This window comes from Crocodylus porosus, unplaced genomic scaffold (genome assembly GCF_001723895.1).
Source record: "Crocodylus porosus isolate Cpor-Errol unplaced genomic scaffold, CroPor_comp1, whole genome shotgun sequence".
In the NCBI taxonomy this organism is placed as follows: domain Eukaryota; kingdom Metazoa; phylum Chordata; order Crocodylia; family Crocodylidae; genus Crocodylus; species Crocodylus porosus.
The window spans coordinates 3,855,042-3,871,817 of NW_017728944.1; the positions used below are offsets into that span (position 1 = coordinate 3,855,042).

Here is a 16,776-nt window from a genome sequence, read left to right on the forward strand (position 1 = left end):
TCTCTTATCCCAGGACCTCTCTCTGGACTTGAAGCTTTTTTCCCCCCCCACTCTTTGTCTGTAGGGTAAGGCCACTCTCTAGCCTGGGCTTTTAGAGATTAAGGTCAGCACATATTCTGATCTGGGCCTTTCGCTACATTTTGCAGAAGCGAGAGAAAGTACTCCTGACTCATGAAAGGAATTATCTGGAACATGAACAGCAGCAGAACAAGCTGGCTCCTACATTCCTGCCTCACCAATAACATCTGGGCAACCTTTACCAGGAGGAACCACAGCCACACAGCAATCAGGAGGTTCAGTGAGCCCCACTGGTAAGATGCTCAGGCTGTTCTCTTTCCCCACCAGCCCCAAAAGGCCAAGCAAACCTGTAGCCTTGACAGTGCCCCGCAGCCTGTAAAGCCATCCCTCGGCTCAAAAAAGCATCAGACTGGAGGCAATTTGCATTATACCATATTTATTCCACAAGAAGAAGATACTGCAGAGGAAGAGGGAAGGTGGGGAGTAACATGGCCTATGGTGCACATGCTCATCCAAAAAGGGGAGCACAACTTTGGTTGCAACTGTGCAAGCAACAAGTATTCAGACACACCCACACAAGTGCTAGAGCTGAGCCCCCCCAGCTGCATGCAGCACCCCACCCCACCCCAGAAGGGCACTCAGTCCTGTAACCGAGTGGCAGAGAAGGAAAGGATTTTTTTTTTTTTAAATGCCATTTAAAAAGACAGCAGGGTCTATCTGTACAGCCCAGGCTTGCCCTATGCTAGGCAGGAGGAGGCAGGAAAGAAAAACTACACACCACACAGATTCAAGTAGAGGCCTGCCCTGAGGCCGGTGACAGAGACATGGTGCAGAAGTGCTTTGGCAGGGACTTCCTTATCATTAAAAAACTTGGTCAAACTAGCACAGGAGGGACAGTGAGGAGATAAGTCATTCTTGAAGTCACCCTACTGCAGGAGAGAAGGGGACTTGAAGATAACAGGCTGGGCCAGCAGTCTGGGGCCAGCTGCCTGAGCAAGTGACAGAGGATGATGAGGATAGGTTCTCAGGCAGTTATGCCACTGTTCATGACTAGAAAAAATACCTGGTCCACTTCCCATTCAGGCTGGGAGTCTGCTCAGTAGTCAATGCCTCCCTCGACTTGGGCAAGAGCAGGATCTGGCCTTTATGTTCAATGAGTTGAGAATGTGGTTGGCACAGCCAGCAGAGCTGCCAGCACCTCAAGTGGCAAAAGTGAGCTGGTCTGCTTTACTCTAGTGCTGGGCAGCACAAGGGCCACCTAATCTAGCCCTGGATTCCTAAGAGTTTGGTGCTCAGAGGAGGTAAGTGTCAATATAGCAAGGGCTTGGCTTACTCCTTTAGGGCACAAATACTATAGCTCGTCTATTCCCTCCCTGCCCAGCAAACTGGTCAACTCTACCAGAACACACTGCATTGCAACCACACGGTAACAGGGCACCAGCTCCCTCAAAAGGGTCCTGGGAGTAACAGAGGAAGGGTACAATGATCTGCTTTCCCTGAGCTGGGACTGTAGCACCAGCAGCAATATCCCCAGGACCCAATTATGGGCAGAGTGCATGCTGTGTTTACTCATGTTGGCAGAGGGCACCAGTACCCCTGCTAAGAAGCGAGGGTGGGGTGGCTCAAAGGCCCCAGGTCTGGCTCTCTGCTCTAGAGCAGAGAGCCTAGCTTCAGACAAGGAGAGAAACTTTTTCCAGCATCACCCATCTTCTGAGAACACACACAGGAGACCTGAACCTTTGCCGTGGAGGAACACACCCGCCAGGAAAACCTTTAGATGCCCATTATACCAACCTTGCAGCATTTAAGGTACTTGAGTCAGCAGTGCAAGAAAGCAGCAGCAACAGCCTTATGCCTACCTGCAAGACCTGTGCTTGCCTCGAGACATGGATAATGGTGGGACAGGCCATTCCCATGAGGCCAGCCAAGACATTAACCTCCCCATTATGCCCCATCTCACTACACATACCACATGTGCAGGTCCTATTTGCTTTTCAAAGGGTTCTGGCTAGTCATAGGAGACCAAAGGGAAGTGGTGGCTGTGACAGGCAGAAGTCACAATGCTCCCTATGGGATCATGTCCAGCCCTGAAGCTCATAAGCTCCCTGCAGCAGCAGATGGAGGCAAAGTCAACAAACTAGCCTACTGCAGGGCTGTGGTGGTCAGAGTCTTTGCAGGCTGCTTTCTCTCAGCCCCTTGCCAGTAGGAGGCCTCACCTCTAGCCACAACTTTGTCCAACCCGAGCCTCTTCAGCTTCTCCACCAGGTTCAGACTGAAGATGTTGCTCCTGCTTTGGCATCCACTCAGCTCAGAGGCCCTACCATCATCCCTCTCAGCGTTGCTCAGGAAGGTCTGGGCCAAACCGAAGCCAGGGAGAGATCTGCTTTGAAGGCTGTCCCGTTGCAGTCTCAGAGGAGCCAAGGAGGGGGGCAGCCAAGAAGAGGTCTCTGGTGCCTGGCAGACTGGCTGGGTTTCTCCAGACTGCACAGTGGCAGAAATGCCATGCTCCAGGAGGAGGGTCACTAGTCCAAGGGGGGCACCCAGCACCTGGGGGATGCGTTCCAGCGCATGGGGAGACTGTTCCAATGGGTGGCACTGGGGAACAGGGCTGGCAGCAATCAGCCTCTCAATGGGCCCACAAGAGGATACCACTGTATTATAAAGACTGGAGGGAAAGAAAGAGCACAAGTCAGTCCAGGCCATCAACATGAGGCATTGGTCATAGGCCCCAGTCAAAGAGCTTGCTGGAGAGAGAAACCTTCAACCTAAGGCACTGCCCCTTGTAAGGCTCCCCACCGTCCCGCCTAATCACCTGAGCTGACCCTAGGAGCCCAGAGCTGGAATCTACTCCACAAAACTTGGTATCCATTTGCTCTCGGGACTTAAGCACATCACAAGTTCCCAGAACAGCTACAGACCCCGGCCACGCTACTGAATGCACCTCAGACCCCAACTGTCAGCAGTGCTAAAGGACCAGACACTGAAGCCCGCCCTTATCTGAAGCAGCCAGCGTCGACTTGAATAGGGAAAGCCAGGGAAGGACAGCCTTAGCCTGGCAGCCACTTTCAGCATTTGTTGCATCAAGGGAAAGTGACAGAGAGCCTGGTCTCTGTTCAAAAAGTCTCTTCACTCCATTCATGCCCTCCCACTACCCCCTCCCTCACAAGAGGCTAAAAGTATTCCTCAATCCAGGGTCCCATGATCTTGTTTCGTTAAATGCTGCCATTTAGCAAAACACTTCCCCAACCCCAACAAGCCGCTTCAGTTCCACATGACAGGCATCAAGTGTCCACCACCCAAGTCTGGGCCACCCCTTCAAGGCAGGAGCAACCCTGCAAGCCAATACCAGCAGCATTAGTCTCTTTGGGCCTAGAGAGAAAAGGGAGGGGTGAGTTAATGATACAACCAGTGTCAGAGGCAGCTACCTAGTTAGTGGTTTAATTGGTGCTCTCCAGAGGCAAAGGCTGGACCCCAGCTCCTTCCCCTCCAATACACATGGCAGAGGGGCATGATATACATAACCAGAACCTGGATGTGGGCTGCTGTTTCAGTGTATACTGGAGGTGTCACTCCTGGAGGAGCTCTGGTTCATAAGCCTTCATGCCAGCATTCAGCATCTGGTATCTGCAGATACCCTTTGGCCCCCAAACCAACTGCTAACTTAAGTCTCACCCCAATGCCATGCTCAGGTTGGGACAGGCTCATTAGCCTAGCAGCATAAAAAGTCACTCTGGCTCATTAGTTCAGGAGCATTGGTTCCTCACACTGAGTTGGCATTCTGGAAAACATCATTTACCAGCTCCAGCACCCTCTGAACACAGTCTGGACCCAAGCCAGGCTCAAGCAGGAAGGAGGCAACCAGGCAACTTGGCTGGAGCTGATCAAACCAACAGAAGGACAGCCTAGTCCAGCCTTTGCCTTCTAGTGTAGAGGTAACCCCACTCACACATCACAGCCTGCAGGATTCCTCTACATGAAAAGGGCAAACATGGGAGCTTCTTGCATCTCATTAGACCACCCACAGTTGTTTTTTGATGAGGAAGGGGGAAGGTTACTTCAAAGTTCTTCTTTCCACAAGAACAGGAGATAGGGAAGAACTAAACTGGAGCAATTTCCTCCCTAAAGCCAGCTAGACTCCCCCACCCAGGCTCATACTCCATGCACTAAAACAGTGAGGACTCATGCCCTAGAGCTACTCTAGCTGGGAAAGACAGCTAGCCAAGAACTGCTGTTATGCATGGAGTCTCCCACAGTGTCCGACCCCATCCCAGCCGCTACCCCTCCTCTGCTCAGCAAGGTCCTAAGATGTTGAGGGCATAACAACAGGTGTCTGCTTATCCCCCCTGAAAGCAGGAGGACCTAGCCAGCTTGAGCAATTCCCCAGGCAGGCTGAGTGTCAGTGGGGTTACCGCTCCCAGCTCTACCAGCAAGTGTTGGGGACTCTTACATTAGCACCAAGCACCTCTCAGAGTGTCAGGGGCTGCAGGAGGGACCTGCACCACGACTGCTTCTGCCTAGAACAAGGTGCCAAAGGAAGAGGCACCACAGGGAGGAGAAAAGGTAATAAGTTAGACATGAGATCACTGTCCCTTTGTAATGGAGGTGAGGATGGAAGGGTCAGGTGCTGGATGTGACCACATGCCTTACCTGGGCGTGACAGTGGTGATCTCATTGCTGGGGTGTAGGATGTGGCAGGTGGTGATGGTGTAGGTAGACTGGGTCTGGGGGAGGTTGTTAACAGAGTGGAACACTGGAACAGACAGGAAACACGGGGTCAATGCATGGGAAGGATAGGACAGCCACCCTGACAGATTGACACATGCCCAGGGTAGCCTCACTGAACACTGGAGGAGAAACTAGAACTGGAGGAAGAGAGGGTGGGGGCAAGTTGACTCTCACGGTCCTGCTCACAGGATGTCAGATCTGAGCACCATAAGGAAGTGCCCTCAGGAAGACAGGTCCTGTCCACTTGGGAGCAGAGGTCATGGCTAGACTCTTCATGACCCAGGAACAAGGTGCATTCTATGCCTAGCTGCTAGCTGAGGCAGGAAAGATGCTACCTGGATCTCCAGAGCTCAGAAGACTGGACAGCTCTGAGTAGGTATGTAGAGGCAGGATACAGACTAGGGCCACCACGCAGCCAGGATCCTTTGTCTGAGTAAACTAGACAGAGTCAATTGGATTGTACATGCTCCTGGCACATCATGTCAAGTGGGGGCTGGCATTTGCCCTGGGAGAGCGGAAAGGAGCTAGGAGGAAGGTAGGATGGTAATGAGAAGCTTTTTTTTTGGCAGGGGGCAGATGACAACTTGTGGAAAGACCTGTTTCAGCTACTACTCGAGGCTGGATAACCAGAGACAGACAACACCCATATCCAGGTTGACCAAGAGGACAGACACAGACAAGAGATGGACAGACACACAGTAGGGGAGGGGAAGACGAAGCAAATCTGGAAGCACCTGGCCCACCGAGGTCAGCTGCATGGCACCAGCCTGGGCAGGGCTCTACTCCCAGCTTCAGGTCCCAACAGGCCAAGGACGCATCTCCAGCCCATGGCCCTCAGCCCCCAACCTGTACTCACAGCTCGAGTGTTCCTTGGCTCTAGAAGGTGTTGAGGTAGCAAGTGCCTGGAAGGAGCCCAAGTCCACATCATCCTCCTCAAAGTCGTTGAGGTTGTAGACCTCCTCCAGGTCTACATCCAGCTGCCGGAAGTGTTTGGTGAGCACACCAGGGCGGGGGTCCAGAATCCCACCCAGATTCGGCTTGGCCAGCTCCTGCCAGTGGTGCAGTGTCACAGAGCCTAGGAACATACAGCCCAACGTTGGATGGGGCAGCAGGCATGTCAGCAGACTGAATTTGGATTCAAAGTGACCTCTATAAACTGGGGGCATGATTAGAAATTATCTGATGCAATTCATTAAAAGAGAAGTGCCAAGTCCAGCACTCAGGGCATTATGATCAAGTACATAAATACAGACCAGGGAACAACTGACCTTACTGCCATACTGCAGAGAAGGACATGGGGCTACAGAAGATCACTGAAAAAAGCCACTAAATGAGTCAGTGTAGTATCATTGCAAAAGGCACCAATACCATACCAAGATATATTAAATAACCAATTGCCTGTGAGTCACAGGAAGCAATTCTTCCACTCTGGGCACTGGCAAGGCATCACCTGGAGCACGATATTCAGGTTTGGGTACCACAATTCAGGACAGGCTGTGAAATTGGAAAGAATCCAACAAAGAGCAGCACAAGCGATTGGGAAGGGATAGGGTCTAGAGAAGTGATATGCAGCAAAAGGCTGGAAGAACTGGGATTTTGCCTGGAGAAAAGATGACCGGGGAGTGAAGGGAATAGTTTTTGAATAACTGAAGTATGGTTAAGAAATGGATGGCTCGATTATTCTGTCCCCACAGCGGGGCATAACAAGCAATTCAGTTTTCCCTTGCTGAAATGCAAGGCTTAAGTTGGGTATCAGGACAAACCAACTCTGAGGACAGTTAAACACTAGAACAAAAGTCCCCTAAAAAGATGGTTTAACCTGCTCTTTTGGAGAGGATAGAGATTCTCCAACACAGTGGATTTGTGTTTAGACTGGAATGATCTCAGTGAGAGCAGGCCACTTGAGGCCCCTTCCAACCCTGCTGTTCTATTGTATGCAACTATAAAACAGCCCTTCAGATGGACAGATGCTAGGTGCACAGGCCTCCCAGGCCCTACAAACATACCCTGCGAGAGCCAGAGCCCCCCTCTCATGTTGCCTGGGGAAATGTCCCACAGAACCAGAAATAGATGCAGGCTCTGCCCCATCCAAGGTCCCTATGGACAGACAGAGAACAAGTACAGGGCACAAGGGACTAGCTCAGAAGTAGGCAACCCGCTAACATGCATGCCACTATGTGGCATGCGAAGGCAGTTTGGCATGCACGCCTTGAGATGGATGGCAGGAAAGGGGTCAGGGCTGCACTGCTACAACAAGGATAGGGCCCCTCATGACTCCCCCACCATGCCAACATCTTACAAGCCCAGGCTGCAGGTCTTTTTTTTGCACTCTGCTGAAAAATGTTGCAGCCACCCCTGACTAACTGCTTCAAGGGCTCCCATACAGTCCTGCATAATCTGACCACCAGAGGGCAGCATCATGCACAGCACACAGCAGACAGGTGGCAGCTGGGTGTGTGGGGAGGGACACCTTAAGCCTTCAGCCAAGGCTCTTTAGGTAAATCTGGTATCTTTGATTAGACCAACTAAAATGGTTGGCGGGGGGGTTGGAAGTTATTTTCTGCAAGCTTTTGGGTACAAGCATGCTTCTTCAGAAAAAGCCCCTCTGCCTAAAGGATGTTTCTACCCAAAAGCTTGTAAAGAATTTTTCCCAGCTATTTCAGTTGGTCTAAGAAAAGATATCAGATTTACCCACAGAGCCTTGTCCTTAGACCAACATGGCTACAACCAACACTACTTAAGCCTTCAGGCACCCAGGTGTTGAAGCCACCATTTCTTTTGGGCTGCTGGGATTTCATACTTGTTGGGACAAGCACCTGCTCTTACTAGCCCCATAGTGCTAGTAGGGCTTCTGGACTTATCTGTGCAACACCCACCAACACATACCCTGGGGGCACCGTGTCTTAAGTTAGGGCACCAGAGGACTGCTGGGTGCCACAGCTCCTCCTTACTCACCTTCCAAGGGCTTAACTATCTGCAGTTTGTCAGGCAGATAGGACAGGGAGCCCAGGGAGAAGCCAGAGCCCCCAGTGTGCTCTGAGCTGCCCGAGTAGTTGGTGCCAGTGGACAGGACACTCTCATTGGGGGTGAGGAAGCCACTGGAACTCTCCGCTTCTTTCAGCCTCTTCAGTTTGTGCTCCCGCTCCATCTCAAAGAAGGAGCACTCCGAAGTGTGGTTTTCTTGGCGTGCTGACAGGCGCTGCAGGGCTGCCTCCAGGTCATGCCTACCTGGGGTGCCTGGCATACCCCGGCGCTTCTCCTCACCCCCTTCATCTCTGCCGTGGGGAAACAGATGCTCAGTTACAGCAAGTTCCCCAAATTCAGTCCCATAGCCCTGTAAGAGCTCCTCATGGCACCCTGGTCCAACTGCCTAGGGCCAGGTCCCAAAGCCCCAAATAAGTGCAAGACCCTCAGCTGGCTTAGGAGAGGACAGAAAGTTCAGTTTAAAAAGGGACACCAGATTACCGCCCCTCGCCGTGTCCAATTCTGGCTCTGCAGTGAAGTGTCAGATCTCGGACCATCTGCACCACCCCTCTGGGCTGGGAAGCACCACAGAGCCAAACAGGCTGGACCCCAAACCCTGCCACCACCCCAGTATTCAGGGCCACCATTCTCCAGTCCTGTGACTGATACTATGCAAGAGTTAAGGCCCCAGCCACTGTGGATAAACAAGGAGGCCCTAAATAAACAGCCCCAGGAACACTTCTCCACACAGGCTCAAGTAGAACTAGAGGACCCAAGCCTGCCCATGAGGGCTGGGTTTACCCAAGCTGGTCCCCACCCTGTCTCAGGCTAATTAGCAGAAGCCTTAACCAACCTCCATGACCCTGGTCCATGAAGCAAGCTGCCCCCAACCTGCACCACACCCTCCTAGCTCCCATGGGCAGGGGATAGGCACTCACTGTCCACTCTCCATGTTCTCCAGCACCAGGCCCCGCTCCTCTGGCCCCAGGCTGGCACTGTCTGAACCATAGCAGCTGGTGCGAGGGGTGCTGACCCGGCTGCACCCCATCGAGGGGACAACAGAGGACTGCTTGGAGCCAGACAGGTTCGGAGGGGACCCAGAGCGCGACTTGGCTTTGAACACCTGGTTCGCAGCCTTCACAGTCTCAAACACCCGCAGGTAACTCCTGGAAAGGGTCAGAACTGTGCTGGTCAGTAGGTTAACTAACATTGGGTCCCCTCTGCCCACTCCTCCAAAAACACCAAGAGGAAAAAAAAAAACCCCAACACCACCACACACACAAAAACAAAACAAAAACCCCCCACACCTTTCCTCCCTGACCCACAGAGCCCACCCTGACCCAGGGCAGAGTTCCACCCTCCACCCCCCAGCACCTGGGCACTCCCTGGTCATGTGGCTTGGGACCCTCTTCCCTGCCACAGAGGCTACAGGTCCCCTAAGTACTACAGCTCATGATTATTGAAGCCCCAGAGATTAGCTGTTTCCCAACAGAGCATGAACCCACTGCCACCACCACCGACCCAGTACTACAGGAAAGGGGCAAGGACTCACTTGTACTCCGAGGAGGATGAACTGTCATTGCCTTTCCTCATCGTTCCCTTGATCTCTGCTGCCAGCGAGTCCTGGAAGGCAGAGAGGACATGACCTTTCCATGGGGATGGCAGGAGGGAGATGTCATGGGTGCTGCCCAGAACCATAAACACCACTGGGCAAAAAGGCATCCAATGAGCGCCATCCCCTGGAGTTTGGGACAAGCATGACTCACTGTGCCAGGGCTTGTACATCCCCTGCAGCAGGACAAGCCTGTGCCAGTGCCACCCTGGAGTGAACTCTAAAGAACACAAGAGCCTCAGCCACTCCTCCATGCATATGGTACCACATCCACCTCATTAGAGCAACTTTCCTGTGCCAGGAGCAGGTGCATCCCATAGGCAGCTTCAATACACAGGTGTTGGGAAAACAGCATGCCGGGTGTGAGCCCCCAGCCCCAGGACATGTCCAGAGAGAGTCCAACCTGCCCCTCCCACAGCTGACAGGGCTCACCATGGGCAGCAGGCTGCATGAACTGTAGCGGTTGATGGTGCTGTTGGGCAGGCTGCGGTTGCGCAGGCTCTTGATCTCCTCCTGAGCTTCATGCAGCATCCCACCGCACTCCATATATTTCTCCTGCAGGTCCTGCAACTGCAGAGCACAAGTGGGTTTCACTTGCTTTCTGCATCATAGCAGCTACCTCCCCAACCTATTACTACAGGCATCCCAGAAGGGGCTCCCAGTATCCACGGGCCATGGCTTGAGCTGAAGGCTAAGGTTCAAAGACTTATGGATTAAAAGAAAAATAGTAGCTGGTGAGGGTCATGCACAAGAGAAACCCATCGTTTCATAGAGAAGCAGGGCTGGAAGGGACCTCCAGAGGTCATCTAGAGTCCAACCCCTGCCTAAGGCAGGGTTCACCCTGATCCAAACCACTCCATACAACCATAAATCTAAGCCAGGGGCAGGCAAGGGCCCACGAGCCAAAAGACAGTCCTAGGGAGCTGCCACAGGTTGGTCAACACACCCCACCCCCGCAACAGCTTGAAGCCGTGTGTGCATGGTGTCCCCTTCCCTCCCCCTCACTGCTGCCAGCCGTTGTTGCTGCAGCCACCTGGAGCCCAGGCCTGAGCTGCCCTGCAGCTCCTCTCTGCTGCTGTTGCCACTGCCTCCAGGTCACTCAGTAAGGCAGTAGTGGCAGTGCAGAGGAGCTGCAAAACAGCCCGGCCACAGGCTCTGGGCAGCTGCAGCAAGAAGGCCTGGCAGCAAAGGGGAAGGGCTACTTTTCCACACAACACCCCCTCCCCGTGGTGGGCAGGCAAGCCCAGAGCAAGACAGTCTACCTGCAGAGCTGTCCCAGGCCTACCACATGCCCAGGCACCCTATGCCCACACTATAGGCTAGGACAGTGCCTGGACCAGGCAGGACAAGGGACCCAACATAGGCCGAATCCGGCCCATGGGCCAAATTTTACCCACCCCTGATCTAAACCCTGTATAAGACTACCTTCAACCCTGACAACACCAGGTGACCTATCCCCTGGACAAGGGAGATGAGATTGATGTCATATATCTTGACTTCAAAAATGCCTTTGATCTGATATTCCATGATCACCTCTTGGCAAAACAAGCCAACGGTGGCCTTGGGTCCACCAGGATCCGCTGGCTGGGAAACTGGCTCTGTGTTCGGACCCAGAGGGTTGTAATTGATGGCAGTCAGTCATCATGCCGTCCTGTGACCAGTGGGGTCCCTCAAGGCTCTGTTCTTGGACCTATGTTGTTCAACATCTTCATTAATGATGTGGACATTGGAGTCAGGAGTGGACTGGCCAAGTTCGCCGATGCAAAGCATCCACGCCAGAAGACAGGTGGGTGATCCAGACTGACCTGGATGGGCTCAGCAAATGGGCAGGCGAGAACCTGATGGTGTTGAACACTGAAAAATGCAAGGTTCTCCACCTTGGGAAGAAAAACCTGCAGCATCCTTATAGGCTCGGCAGTGCTATGCTGGCTAGCACTATGGAAAAAAAAGAGACTTGGGGCTCATCATTGACCACAAGATAAACATGAGCCTGCAATGTGATGCTGCAGCTCGTAAAGCGACCAAAATGCTGGCTTGCATCCATAGATGCTTCTCAAGCAAATCCCAGGACATCATTCTCCCTTGTACTCGGCCTTGGTGAGGCCGCAGCTGGAGGTCTGCGTCCAGTTTTGGGCTCCACAATTCAAAAAGGATGTGGAGAAGCTTGAGAGAGTCCAGAGAAGAGCCACGCGCATGATCAGAGGTCAGGAAAACAGACCTTACGCCAACAGGCTGAGAGCCATGGGGCTCTTTAGCCTGGAAAAGCGCAGGCTCAGGGATGATCTGATGGCCACCTATAAATTTATCAGGGGTGACCACCAGGATCTGGGGGAACGTTTGTTCACCAGAGCGCCCCAAGGGATGACGAGGTCGAACGGTCACAAACTCCTGCAAGACCGTTTCAGGCTGGACATAAGGAAGAATTTCTTTACTGTCCGAGCCCCCAAGGTCTGGAACAGTCTGCCAGCGGAGGTGGTTCAAGCACCTACTCTGAACACCTTCAAGAGCAAATTGAATGCTTATTTTGCTGGGATCCTATGACCCCAGCTGACTTCCTGCCCTTTGGGCAGGGGGCTGGACTCGATCTTCCGAGGTCCCTTCCAGCCCTACTGTCTATGAAATCTATGAAACACAGGATAGGTAAGGCAGGAGAACCACGGCAGCCCTACCGTCCCCTGATCAGGGTCTCACCTCAGTACTGAGCTGCTGCTGAATCTCTTTTGCCGTGGCCAGATGCTGCTGCAGCTCCTCCATCTCTGTACCATGCTGGGGAATGAACACAGGCTAATCAGAGGCATGTCCACAGCCATCTTCCCCTGGGCAACTAGCTGCAACACCACCCCTTCCTACACATCCACGCCCCACTCCTAGTACTGGAAGCCTGAGAGGCCACCTCCAGAACCCACAGAGGATGGGATCCGGGAAGCAGGAAGGGTCACAGCAGGCCAGGTCCAGGTCCAGGGAGCATCCTAGTCCTGGCACTCACCACACGGCACTTCTGCTGGAGATCTACCACCTGAGCCAGGAGCTGGCTGATCTCTTCCTGCTGTCGAGCAGTGTCCTCCACTTTACGGGCCAGCTCCTCAGAGAGGAACGCCACCTGCTGGCTGGCTTCAGCTGCCAAGAGGACAGAATGGGGTTAGTGACTACTACAGAAATAGGGGCCAGCAGAGACCCATGGAAAGGTATGCTCCACTCTCTGCTCCCCCCCTCCCCCCCTACCCCTATATGATATGCACAGCCCAGTCTCCCGTTTCTAGCCAGGGTTGGGGACATGTGTGGAAGCCACCCTAAGTCCCTACAGACAACCTGTCCCAACAGGACCAAGGCAAGGGAAGCCAACATACAGAACTGTTCCACACAATCGATCATCAGCTGCTGCTCCTGGTCCTCATAATGACAGGTTTCTGTGGCAATGTTGGTGGCCTGGGAGAGAAGAGAAGAGACAAAGATTGAGCAGGGCAGAATGTGAGCATGGGCTGTGCAAGGGGAGGGTAACAGTGTAGTACTGAGTCAAGCCCCCTGCTCCTGTCTAGCCTTAGAGGTCTCAGACACACACTTCTGCACAACTCCAAAGGTGAAAACAAGGGCAGCCTGATGGGCTAGGAGTGTAGCCAGTTCTAAGGCACTAGCTCCACCCCAGGGCACTGAGCTTTTCTTGCAGTAGGTTGCAAGAGTTTGGCATGGAGCCCCTACCCCACCCCACAGGCACACCCCACTTACCTCCAACCGCAGCTTCTGGTTCTCCTCCTCCAAGACCTTGAGCTTCTGCTGCAGGGTGTCATACTGGAAATACTGCTGCAGGGACAGTGAAGACTCCGTGCGGGGCAGCCTGGGTTAGGGACAGAGAGTCTTTGAGCAGTCACAGCATATAGCAACTGGAACAGGAACAGGGAGCAGCCACCCAGTCCAGCCCCGTGCCAAGGCAGCCCATGGCTCTGGCAGGGAGGAGACAGCTACACCTCTAGAACCCAGAGCCCCTAGCCAGGCATGGCTCCTAGCAGGCACCATCCACACAGCCACAGCTGGCAAAGATGGACCAGGACAGCAGGCCAGGCAAGGAAGTGAAACAGACCTCTACCCCATCCTGCACCAGCCTGCAGTCATTAGTGGGGACAGCACAACATTGGTCCTATTTGCTATCTCCCATGAAAGGGCATCAACCCTGGCTAAGTGAACTCCAGGGCAGAGAGCTTATAGGGAAATTGAGTTCCCCAGCTCTGGCCTTAATAAGATGCAGCATTGGCAGAAGCTGAAAGTTCCTTTGTGTAAAGCACAACAAACCTCACCGAGTGTGCTAAACAGTCACCCCTCCTGTATCCATCCCTTGCCCTCACCCCCAATCTGAGTCACTCACGGCATGGATGCAGCTGAGACAGGCTCACTCTCATCTGTAGTATCGGTGTAGATGTGGAGCAGGTCATCCCGCATAGATACCTCATGCCGCAGCTGAGCAATCTGGGAGAAAACAGGGCTCCTCAGGGGTATGGGGGTCATGGGGCACCAGGTGGGCAAGGCAAAGGATGGGACACTGGAAATGCAAGCCACCCCAGCTGGGCCAGGGCCCCAGCCAGACCTCAACCCCATGGATGCCAGGGGAGGACATAGGATTTAGTACATCTTTGTGCAGTTCTACCTGGGGCCTAGACATCCAGCCTAGGAGGGATGAGCCCCAGGGACAGAGCTCTGCAGAGGTAAGTGGCATGGTAGCCCAGGGAGAACAGGCTCAGCTGCTCTTTCCTTCTGCTGGGGGCTGCAGCACAGGATGGGCTCAGGAGCAAGGACAGAGTAACTCGCTTGCCCATTACCTCCTCTTTGGCCACATCCAGCTGCTCCTCCAAGAGCTCATTGCGCTCTGTCAGGCTCTGGTTATGCTTCAGCAGAGACTGCCCAATCCGTGCAGCCAGCTCCAGGTCCCGCTCTTTCTGTAGAGGGGACACAGTCTGCAGCTGACTGGGTTAGGCCAACTAGCACCTATGCCTTACCCTCTTTTCCTTGCCACCCAGCCTGCCTGCTTCCCCTCCCTGCCATCCACCCCTAATCATCACCAGCCTGACCTCTGCCCTCATCCCCCCACCCCCCAAACTACCCTCACAGCCAGGGACCACCCCAGCTCCAAACCAGGAGCTTCCCACCAGATTTCCAAGAAACCCAGGCAACCAGGTGCCACCTGCCCTCACTTGCAGGGGAAAGTGAGGGAGGGGAGCAGCTCTACATACCTCATCCAGCAGGCTAGTCACTGCATCGATATCATGGTAGGTTTTTGTGATCCTGCTGACCCGCTCGGAGCAGAGAACTGCAAGGAAGAGAAGGAGCATTGGTATTCTGCCCCAGCCGCTCTGTGTAGTTAGGGCCTACCACTTCTACCCACCAGGGGTTGCTCTACCTGCCTCCAATATGCCACCACCCAAGGGGTGAAGCCAGCAAGACATACCAGTCTCAAAAAACAACGGGATTTAGGACAGGAAGTGAAAGAGGCAAGAGAATCCGGGGAGGCAAAAAGTAACTACCTGTATTGGGAGCAAGGCACTCCCCCATGCAAGCCCCATAGCCAGGGCATTCAGTGAAGCCCATGCTTGGAAGAGGTGCACTCAGTTCTGGCCCACGAGACTCTGGTTTAGTTCTGCAACAAACTCCCTGTGCAACCACAAGGAAGTCATTTGGCTCAGGGCCTCAGGCTCCCCACCACCAAAACAGCACTTCCTGATTGCACAAAGGGAAGCAAAGGGGAACTACGCTGGTACAATGCAAGGATAAGCAGCTGAGATGAACAGACAGCAGCTCTAACTGAAGTAGTAAAGGACTGCTTATTGGTACAGGACACAATTCATCTGAGGAAACACACTGTTACAAAGCAGCAAAAAGCAAGGGGGGGGACATGGGTTCAGCAGTGGGTGTGGCCATTGAGGACACCCACTGCTGTATTATATACTTATTCCTTGTAGGACATGAACGGTCTTCTTGAGGCATGAGCCAAATGTTAACCAAGTGGACAAGGAGGCATCCCTCAAGAGACAGTCACACAGGGCACCTCAGGAACTAAACCAAACCATGTAAGCACCAGCAAAACCCAGCAAGGGCCCCAAAAATCCATTCTTTGCTCCCCTATCCCCCTCCCCATGTGGGGCTGCACAAGATTTATTCAGCTCCTCCATCCTAGAAGCTACCAGTCCCCACATTCATCAGTGATCCCTGCCAGACCATGACAGGGTGTTGGGTCTACCTTGCAAGATGCTACTCAGGCTGCGAGAGGGGGAAATGGAAAAATCCAGGCCACGGTGATGAGATTGAAAGTGACATTTCCAGCACAGGGCTTGACTGGAAAGCTCTGCTCAGCTCCACTTATTCCTCTCCAGTTCTACTGCCCTTGGCGCCCGGCTTTGGCGTCACTGCCAATCTGTCTTCAGGCTCCTGCTCACTCCCCCTGCCTCTTCTCCTTCAGGAGGCATCAACTTAATCTCCATCTATCCTTGGAAATGCAAGATGGAGCAGCCAGGAGATTCCACCCAGCAGCACTGGGATCCGACCGAGATATGCTATGAACTTGAGCAGGTGCCAGCCGAGGTCCTGCAGCTCAGCTCCAATGCTGCTCTCTACTCAGGACTAAAAGAAGCGCTTGTAGCAGAGGCAACAGAAAGCTAGCAGATCCCTTTGTGCACCAGCATGATCGTTTCCCTGCAGTCCCTGCCCTAGTAGCAAAGCTGCCATCCCCTCCAGTGTTACCTACTGGGGAGCACAGACCTTGCACAGAGCTGCCTATGACAGGGCAGGACCTTATTGCCACTGGCCATGTGAATCTAAGCACTGGAAGGAAAGAACAGTTAAAAGGACCTTCCGAGGTTCCCATGAAGGACTGTGTCCCCAGCTGCTGCTGGGTTATGCTCCTCACACTTTCCATGGCCAAGACTCCCACCCGCCCTCCTTCAGGAGGATCTCAGCTGTAAATACAAGCTGGGCTCAGTAGGTCTTCCTGGGCCCTGACACTGGACCCCTTGAACATGTGAGAGCTGGAGCAGAGTCCAAAGGAACTCTGGCAAGCAGGCTGTGAAGTCTGCTTGCTGCCATTAGATATGCAACATAGCAAAGTGGGGAAGGGGTATTCCTGTCCTACTCCCTAGCCCACAGCCAAACCTAAACCTAAGCTAGAGCATTACAGGGACTCGGAGCACCTCAGTTCAGAAGGGGCCATTCCCCATGGGCCAGATAAGGATGGGGAAACTGAGGAACAAGAGGTGGGACTGACGTGCAAAAAGAAGAAGGGTGATCAGTGGCAGAGCCAAGCAAAACAAGTCCTGGCTGGCAGTCCTCTGCTTGTCCCATACTCCCTACCCACATACCCATCTCTTTTCTTACTTGTGCTGCACCCCAGGGGACTGTAGCTCTATCAGCTAGTGGCTAGCAACAAATCAATCACCTGACATTCTTCTGCTGTTACATTACACCAAGTTGGAGGCTGG

At 53.4% G+C, this 16,776-nt stretch overlaps 1 protein-coding gene across 1 annotated transcript in view; it reads right to left on the minus strand.

Annotated features, from left to right (window-relative positions):
- Nucleotides 1-437: 437 nt before the first annotated feature.
- HAP1 (huntingtin associated protein 1) overlaps nucleotides 438-16,776 on the minus strand; it is a gene marked incomplete at its 5' end in the record, with an annotated part of 26,968 nt that continues 10,629 nt past the window's right edge. Inside the window, 14 exons of the mRNA XM_019550495.1 lie at nucleotides 438-2,683; nucleotides 4,666-4,768; nucleotides 5,600-5,818; nucleotides 7,699-8,018; nucleotides 8,646-8,873; nucleotides 9,260-9,330; nucleotides 9,752-9,889; nucleotides 12,011-12,085; nucleotides 12,306-12,436; nucleotides 12,667-12,745; nucleotides 13,043-13,151; nucleotides 13,677-13,777; nucleotides 14,128-14,244; nucleotides 14,539-14,615. Coding sequence (XP_019406040.1) covers nucleotides 2,161-2,683; nucleotides 4,666-4,768; nucleotides 5,600-5,818; nucleotides 7,699-8,018; nucleotides 8,646-8,873; nucleotides 9,260-9,330; nucleotides 9,752-9,889; nucleotides 12,011-12,085; nucleotides 12,306-12,436; nucleotides 12,667-12,745; nucleotides 13,043-13,151; nucleotides 13,677-13,777; nucleotides 14,128-14,244; nucleotides 14,539-14,615 — 2,291 coding nt within the window. The remainder of the gene's footprint in view (nucleotides 2,684-4,665; nucleotides 4,769-5,599; nucleotides 5,819-7,698; nucleotides 8,019-8,645; nucleotides 8,874-9,259; nucleotides 9,331-9,751; nucleotides 9,890-12,010; nucleotides 12,086-12,305; nucleotides 12,437-12,666; nucleotides 12,746-13,042; nucleotides 13,152-13,676; nucleotides 13,778-14,127; nucleotides 14,245-14,538; nucleotides 14,616-16,776) is intronic.